Raw genomic sequence first — 9614 nt, 5'->3', positions numbered from 1 at the left:
TCATCAGAACTGGAAAATATTAGAGATGTAACAGGTTTTCAGCAAGTAAAGAGGTGGTGTGGGGCGAAGAGGTGAGATCTCAGATACATTGAAAGCAGGAGAGATTAAATGACCAAAGGGATAATGCTGCAAGACAGAAAAAAATAGAACAAGAAAAAAATAGAACAAGAAACAAAAATAGAACAAGAAACAAAAGATGGGTCTTGGTGATGAAAGATCATTGACCTGAAATGTTAATTCTGTTTCTTTACCCACAGCTGCTGCTCAATCTTCAGATTATTTCCAGCATTATTCATCCTTGGTGAATTCAGTCTCTTATTTCTGCGATTTAACATGGTAATAAACTATGGAAAATATATTGTGAAATATATATATATATATCTGATAAATCAAAAAGTCCGCATCAAAAATCCAGTGGCTTTTAAATTACTTTATATCCATTCTACATGAAATTTTGCAACTATTCTTGTTTATTAAGTTAAATTATTAATGAGAAAGACTACTAAAGTAAGACCTGAGGTGAATCCATGTTTGAAATGGAAATGTTAGTGTGTTAAGATTTCAAATAAATACAATCATGCAATGGACATAGTTTGAACCATAAATTTATAAATGCACTTTTTTTAAGCATCAACATCTTTTATGTAAGCCTAAAAGGCTCAATTTGATTATCCTTTAAAATGTAGACATTGAAACATCTTTCATGTTAAATCCAGTGCAGAGAAAAATATAACAATGATAGAAAAATTCAGCACAATTTTATCTGTGAAAATATTATAAAAGATAAACTATAATTTGATAAAGAGCATTCATTCATAAAGGCTAGCATTTGTTAAAAGTTCCTATGGCATTTGTTCTTAAATGTACTTGGCAGCCACTGAAAAAGGACAGAGGTCATAGAATATAAAATAAGTAGCATGGAGTTCATGAAAATAACTATTTTCCGCCACTAAAATAGAAAATTTGCAGTATATTCTACACAAATGTAGCTTTTAACCCATTGTTACTTTTCTTGGCTATACTAGATTTATTTTCTACCTTGTAATTCACAAACTTACCTCCCTCCGATCACTCCAAGCTCTGACACACAAACTCAGTCAGTCATCTATCTCAGGTTGGAAAGGATTTTATCCATCAAATGCTGAAGTTTAAATTGACCAGCTTGCAAACGGATAGCATATATAATTTTCCCATAATTTTGACCTTTACTATTTTTTATAATTACACTTTAGTGGATTATTTTAGTAAGGTTTGGTACAGTGAAACCAGTCTTAAAAGGAGGATATCACCATTAGGATCCTTTTTTAAAAAATCTACTAGTTTCAGGATTCATAGGAACAATATTAATATTCTTTAATTTCTCTGATGTTGACCGCTAAACAGTGCATGCATGCTGATGATGCCATTAGTGGTTAAATACTGAGCCCATTATATATATATTTAATATATGTATAATTGTTAAAATAAGCCCAGGGTGCTTCAATTTTGTTAATTTAATCACATCATCAAGCTCATTAACTCTTCAGTAATGGTGTCATTCACACATTTTTAAACAAAAATCCTCAGGAGACAGAACAAACAAGTATTAATTATTGTACTTTTTGTATCTAATTACTTTTTCTACAGGGAGCCTGATGGTGAAACTCTCTATACAAAGGTCATTCAACAATAAATGAATGATTAAGAGTTGAACATTTATTAGTATATCACCTTTTGGATCAACTTCAGATGACCATTATAGACTGCGAATCAAAAATTAGTTGAATATTAACAAGACTATTTAGAATTACATTAAAATTCCACAAAAGCTGAATATTTTGTTAGAAAATATTGTGGGAAAAACAAATATTAAACCAATTAAATGCTTCCAAATCATCTGCAAAAGCAGCAAGTGACCAGTTACACAAACATCCCTTTAAGGGACAAATCTTAGCAATAAACTGAAGTTTTCTATACACAAAGTAGCATTAAATTAAACATTAAATAAAAATATTGAGAATACAAAGTACATTTTGACATTAAACGACTAACTTCTGTACAATTTTAAAAAACAATGGATTCTATGATTTTTTTTTCTTAATTATCAAGTCTTTAAACTTTCTATACAGAAATTGTGAATGTATCATTAACAATTATAACCATTCTCCTGTAGTTTCAAGATGCACTTATATCATATCTGAGGCTTCATGCATAGCCAAGATTTTCCATCTCATTGCGGTACCGCTGCTCTGACACCTTGCTTTTATGCAGTTTGCTTTCAAGGTGAAGACGAAATTCTTGTTCCTCACTGGCACCAATATTACACATTGAACAGTAGAACTGTCCACTTGGTGTCACACACATTGCTAGGTCGCGTGGAATCCGCTGACGGGAGCGAGGATTAAAGTAAGGACCTATATAATGATAAGCTAACATAAATTGATCTTGAATCATTTAAAGTGAAATGATAATTGTATTTCCTGATGTTTTGTGTCATCTAAATGATTCTTTATTCTTGTAATATATACTGAAGGAAAAATAGTCTCTCATACAATATGTCCTGAGTGATTCTTAGCCAGTTTCACTACAAATTTGTTTTGCTGAAACGTATTGATCTCCTCTTTAATTGGATTATCAGTTTCCAAGGACAGGATTTTCAGGTCCTACCAGGTCAGGAACAGAGGTGGACAGGACCGAAAGTACCAGGAACGGCTGGCGTGCCGGTATCCCAACTCCATTCCTTATGAGCAAACAGCTAAGTAGACTAGTTAAGAGCCTTGTTAAAGGTAAGTTAAGACAGCGACTGGGATTTTCCTCCTACAGTTTCCCAAAGCAACAGGGGACAATTTTACTGCCTACAAGAGTGCATGCAGCAGCAGGCCAAGATGCCAGCATTTCAGGTAGACCTACAGTTCCTTGCTACCTGGTTGGTGGAGGTGTTGTCTAGGCTGCTGTACAGAGGAATTTCCACCCCTGCTCCACAATGTTGGCTTCGTTTCGTTCTCTCCCTTTTTATTCACAATTTTTAAAAAGCAGTTGGGAGGTCACCTTCAGTTGAAGTGTCCTCTCAGTTACTTATCACTCATTTCAGATGTGTACTCCTCTGAAGCTGAAAGGTATTGTCTGCCCCTGCCTGCCCCTCTCCCAGACCCCACTTTGAGATCTTGTCTACCCACTACCCACTGCTAGGAGCAGATTCAGGACTTAGAAACAGACATGGTTCCCATTGACACTTTCGCCCCCAAAGTGGAAATTCAGCCCTAAATGTTTGATCTGTCTCTGTCTGTCTTTCAGAAATAGATGCTCAGCTTTGTTTATTTATGGTAATCCCTCAGTCTTCTTGCAACAATCTTGCACATTTCTGCCAGTTGAGTACAAATTCTTTCCCTGAATGTTATTCACTTGCTGCTCCTGCTGAGGTCAACTTTTCTCAGCTTTTTAAAAAAGTTTCCGTTTCCTTCTACTTTCATACATATTCTCGCCCTTAAAAGTGCATCTCTCTGTTCATTGATCTGTAAGGCTTTAGCATCATCATATGAGACAGTGAAATATTTGTCTGTTCTACAAATATGCCTTGGCAGCCAGATATTTTTGTATTATTATTTGACCATTATTTACTTCAATTTAGACCATCTGAAATAACAAAAGATGTACCGATCCCATAATTGTAGCTATATTTAGAAACGTCTATAAGAAAAAGATCAACTTATATACACATTAATAAACTGAATTGTGTGCGTCCTTATAATGTTAACATTAAAATGAAGTTAGAAGCATTATAAAGAAATACAGCTCTCAACTAACTATAAAAAAAATTCAATATAAAAACAGAAAATGCTGAAAATACTTAGAACAGGCAGCAACTGTGAAGAAAGAAGCAGATTTAAAATTTAAAATTCACCTTTCATCAGAACTAGATTTTTAACACTATTTAACAGGTTTTAAGCAAGTTAAGAGGCAGCGAAAGGAGGGACTGGGGAAAGGAAACAGCAAGCCTATGATAGGGTAGAAGGAAGGGGAGTTTGAATTTTTAAAAAGTGCAAGGCAAAAGGAGATGGTAATGGGACATGCAAAGAAACAAAGATGGGTCTAGAGAAGGTGCAAATAGGAAATAGCAGCCATCACCAATAAACACTATCCCCCACTATAACACTACAACAAAATGGGGATAAAGATTATGATCTGGCATCGTTAAAGCTCCGGAAGGTTGTAAAGTGCTGAATCGATAAAGGAAAAACTGTTCATTGAGCTTCACTGGAACTATGTAGGAGGCCAAGGATAGAAAGATCAATGTAGGATGGGGCAGAGAATTAAATGACGGGCGACCAGAAGCTCAGAGTCCCGAGCTGAGAAAATGGAAGAATCCTAACAGGAAGTGCCTCCCCCTTCCTTTTCTGCCACTCAACCTTCTTAAAATACCTTACATCTCTACATTTTTCCAGTTCTGATGAAAGGTTATTGACCTTAAGTATTAAGCCTGTTTCTCTCTTTATAGGTGCTGCTGGGTGTTTTCAGCATCTTCTATTTTTAGTTTAGATTTCCAACATACACAATATAATGCTTTTGAGGGCAGCATATATTGGGGAGGAAAATTCAATTTATACATACCGGTACCATCTGGTTCGTCGCTGATCCAGTGATATAAAAACTACACTTGTTTCTTTAAACAACGTGATATTACTCTGCTACATACACTCAGTAAGGAGTCTAACAACACCAGGTTAAAGTCCAACAGGTTTATTTGGTAGCAAACGCCACTAGCTTTTGGAGCGCTGCTCCTTCGTCAGGTGATTGGGAGTGGGAGATCTGCTCAATTGAGTTTGTGTCTTTATATGCCCTGTTTGCTGTGTACGAGCAGATCTCCCACTCACCTGACAAAGGAGCAGCGCTCCGAAAGCTAGTGGCATTTGCTACCAAATAAACCTGTTGGACTTTAACCTGGTGTTGTTAGACTCCTTACTGTGTTTACCCCAGTCCAACGCCGGCATCTCCACATCATATACATTCAGTCCCAAGTTTATTAAAGGAAACTCTATGATATTAATTACAATGATAAAACAAAGAAACAAAATCCATAAGAACTACTAATGGGAACACCTACATTTTGAAGGAAAAATTAAATAAGAACAAAAAGAAGAAAGAAATTAAAGGTATTCTGAGAAAGGTAGTTACAGATGGGTGAGGGGTGGGGTGGGCTCATGTCGAGCATTAGCAAGGCCTAATGGCCTATTTCATCCATTTATTTCTATAATTCTGGTAAACAAGAATCAGATCTTGTGTAATTTTATCAGAAGTATAGTGTAGATTCTTCCCTAATAAGATTTGGCATAATTTAGTCAACATTTAAAATAAAATAGGAATGTTCCAGATTCAACCAATGGCTGGAATTTTCTGGCCATTCACATCGGCGGGACTCTCTGGTCCTGCTGCAGTGATTGGAGATTTGGCTGAGTGCCAAATTCTCCGTCCTTGCTTGCAATATCGGCAGGGCATGAATGGCCTGCTAAATGAGCTAATCTTAACTCAGGCAGCAGTGGATCATTAGAATTCATTTGTATGACCTGGTTTTGGGAGTTTGGGGGGGAAGAAATGTACGAAAAAAAGCCTTAATTCCTGCTGTTGGTTGTTTACCCTCGGGAAATGACTTATTTGGAGCTATCAAATGAGAGCTGAATTCTAACCATCCCCGTGATTAGAAAACTTATAGACCATGCATTAACCAGGTTCATATGAAAAATATCCACTTGTGTCAGGTCCTACAGTTGCCAGTTTCTATGGAACCACACAAACACATCAACCATCACTTTGGGAAGCAAGCAATAAAAAAGATGAGAAAATGGGGCAGATTAAAAAAGAAAGGGATTCAAAAGAAGCTTTTAAAAAATGTTATTTTGCTGATCCATAACTTCTCTTGAATCAATTATTTCTCCCTGAACTTTCTGTCCACTCCAAAATGAGAGATAAGACAGCCAGTCTACAAAATGGGATTTAAGCAGTAATTTATTTTTCATACTTGCAATTGAAAAAAAAATCTTAATTCTGTCGCTGATGATACCAAATTAAAATGTACAGTCTTGTCAACTAAATAATGCAAGCGTTAGATATCTGCCATGTCTCTGGTAGCATTTTGACCTCCTGGTAAATATTTTAAAACTCAGCGACCAACCTGAACGAGTATGCCACTACAATAACTGACTTCACTAGTAAGTGTGTGGAAGACTGTGTGCCAAAGGAGCAATCTGTGTGTTTCCCAACTGGAAACCATGGATGAACAGGTATATCCACTGCTTGTTGAAGTCCAGGTCTGAGGCGTTTAAGTTAGGCAACCTGACCTATACAAGAAATCTATATATGATCTATGGAGATCCATCAAAGATGCCAAAAGACAGTACCGGACCAAGCTAGAGTTCCAGGCTAGTCACACCGACTCCCACCAACTATGGCAAAGTCAGCAAGACAGCAGGCTACAAGATGAAGGCATGTAAAATCACTGGCACCAATGAGCTCAATGCATTTTATGCTCGTTTTGAGCATGAAGTCAGGGAGAGCACGCCCTCCACCCTGGAAGCCTCGGATGAACCTGTATCCAAGGTCACCATCGCAGATGTCAGAGCAGCCTTCTCGAAAGTCAACCCACGGAAAGCAACTGGCCCGGATGGGGTACCCGGACGAGGACCAGCTGGCAGGGGTCTTCGCAGTCATCTTTAGCCTCTCTTTATACCAATCTGAGGTCCCGATCTGCTTCAAGAAGTCGACCATCATCCCGTTACCAAAGAAAAGCCAGGCAGCGTGCCTTAATGACTATCGTCCGGTGGCTCTGACATCCATCATTATTAAATGCTTCGAAAGGTTAGTCATGGCACAAATCAATTCCAGCCTCTCAGATTGCCTGGATCCACTACAGTTTGCCTATCGCCGCAACAGGTCCACAGCAAACGCCCATCTCCCTGGCCTTACATTCTACCCTGGAATCCTAGATAACAAAGACACCTATGTCAGACCTATTTATTGACTACAGCTCAACCGTCACACCATTATTCATAAAAAACTCATCTCCAAACTCCGTGGCCTGGAGCTCGGCTCCTCCTTCTGTGACTGGATCCTAGATTTCCTAACCCATAGACCGCAATCATTAAGGATAGGCGACAACACCTCCTCCATGATCATCCTTAACATCGGTGCCCCATAAGGCTGTGTCCTCAGCCCTTTACTATATTCCTTATACACCTATGACTGTGTGGCCAAATTCCCCTCAAACCTGATTTTCAAGTTTGCTGATGACACCATCGTACTGGGTCAGATCTCAAACAATGATGAGACAGAGTACAGGAATGAGATAGAGAATCTGGTGAACTGGTGTGACAACAGTATTCCCTCCCTCAATGTCAACAAAACGAAGGAGATAGTCATCGACTTCAGGAAGCGTAGTGGAGGAGGACATGCCCCTGTCTACATCAACAGGGATGAAGTGGAAATGGTCAAGAGCTTCATATTTTTAGGTGTCCAGATCCAACAACCTGTCCTGGTCCCTCCATGCTGACGCTATAGTTAAGAAAGCCTACCAATGCCTCTACTTTCTCAGAAGACTAAGGAAATTTGGCATATCCACTATGACTCTCACCAACTTTTACAAATGCACCATAGAAAGCATTCTTTCTGGTCATATCATAGCTTGGTATGGCTCCTGCTCTGCCCAAGACCGCGATAAACTACAAAGGGTTGTGAACGAAGCTCAGTCCATCACACAAACAGCCTCCCATCTATTGACTTTGTTTACGCTTCCTGCTGCCTCGGCAAAGCACACAGAATAATCAAGGACCCATGCACCCTGGACATACACTCTTCCACCTTCTTCTGTCGGGAAAAAGATGTAAACATCTGAGGACACACACCAGTCAACTCAAGAACAGCTTCTTCCCTGCTGCCATCAGACTTTTGAATGGACATACCCCTTTCTCTACACTCTAACTATGACTGTAACACTACATTCTGCACTCTCTCCTTTCCTTGTCAAAGTACGGTATGCTTTGTCTGTATAGCATGCTAGAAACAACACTTTTCACTGTATACTAATACATGTGACAATATCAAATCAAATCAAATGTCAGGAGGTAAAAAGGTTCAAATCTTACTCCAGAGATTTGAGTCTTCAGTGCAATTTAAGGGAATACTGTAAGAAGTCCCATGTCACCTTTCAGAAGAAATATTAAACTGAGTGCCCATCTACCTTCTCAAGTGGATGTAAAGATCTCTTGACACTATCTGAACAAAAAGATGGGAATTCTTTTGGTGTCCTGGCCAACATTACTAAAAATACTTATTGCTGTATATTATGATGTTGCAAATATTTAACATGTTTGTAAACACAAAATAATAGATACCCAGTGTATTTTGAACTCCATGTAGATTGCGACGATTTGGCACAACTTTAAATTCATTCCCTTCTTTCCTTTGTCTCCTCTTTGTGAGTTCTGTTGCTGCTCTGCAAAATTAAGATACTTTTGTTATTCAAATGTATAACAATTGTACAATTTCTCTAAACATTTTATAGTATCCTCTTGTTATTTTATTCTGTGACTAAATTATTTAGCAAGAGCAAAGCTGTGCTACTAACAAGAAGTTTATCATAGAAATCATAGAAACCCTACAGTGCAGAAGGAGGCCATTCGGCCCATCGAGTCTGCACCGACCACAATCCCACCCAGGCCCTACCCCCACATATTTACCCGCTAATCCCTCTAACCTACGCATCCCAGGACTCTAAGGGGCAATTTTTAACCTGGCCAATCAACCTAACCCGCACATCTTTGGACTGTGGGAGGAAACCGGAGCACCCGGAGGAAACCCACGCAGACACGAGGAGAATGTGCAAACTCCACACAGACAGTGACCCGAGCCGGGAATCGAACCTGGGACCCTGGAGCTGTGAAGCAGCAATGCTAACCACTGTGCTACCGTGCCGCCCCTGATTACAATTTTAGTAATCTGACAGCACTATTCTCTATTAAGTATACTTACAGATGAAGAAAGATATAACAATTGAAAATGCTCAATTCAGATAATAACTCAGAGTTCAACATTTGGTAAGGTGCTAAATTTGAGAGTTTCTGCGAAATATTTATAATTGGAGGAAATTCATAATGGCATGCACCACTTCAAAATATAACTAGTAATCCATACCAATCCAAAGTGAATTGATGACAGAAAAGAAGAACTGCCATTATATGCATCTCCAGGCTTTTCTGGCCAAACCATAAACCAAATAGAATAGTATTATTATGCATTGTTACCTTCTTCCTTTATCCCCAAGCAATTCCTTTACTACAGGTAGGGAAATTTAGGGTTTGACAGTGAATATTAGCAGGCTATTTGAGCATAGATCTTTCAGAGTTAAGTGTGATCCTGTTCCCGTTTGACTTCTACACAGCATGGATCGCTGATCAAAAAATTAAAAGAGCTGATTTTTTCCTCGCTCAAATGTGTCCAGCTGAGACCAATTAAAGCAAAATAAGTATCAAACCTGGCACCTTCCTTATGACTTGCAGAGCCATTGGATAAGATCTCAAGGCACTGGATTACTGTACTTTGTTGACAGATTTTTTGGGCCTTGAAATTTCACAGTAGGATACAAACAG

General features: G+C 38.5%; 1 protein-coding gene across 1 annotated transcript in view; it reads right to left on the bottom strand.

The window, feature by feature from the left end:
- Positions 1 to 596: 596 nt before the first annotated feature.
- Positions 597 to 9614, bottom strand: part of zmat3 (zinc finger, matrin-type 3) — a 34949-nt gene continuing 25931 nt past the window's right edge. Inside the window, 2 exon segments of the mRNA XM_078208050.1 lie at positions 597 to 2393; positions 8361 to 8461. Of these exon segments, the coding sequence (XP_078064176.1) occupies positions 2185 to 2393; positions 8361 to 8461 (310 nt within the window). The 3' untranslated portion in view covers positions 597 to 2184.

Source organism: Mustelus asterias, chromosome 3 (assembly GCF_964213995.1).
Source record: "Mustelus asterias chromosome 3, sMusAst1.hap1.1, whole genome shotgun sequence".
In the NCBI taxonomy this organism is placed as follows: domain Eukaryota; kingdom Metazoa; phylum Chordata; class Chondrichthyes; order Carcharhiniformes; family Triakidae; genus Mustelus; species Mustelus asterias.
This window is presented reverse-complemented; position numbering and strand designations above follow the sequence as displayed.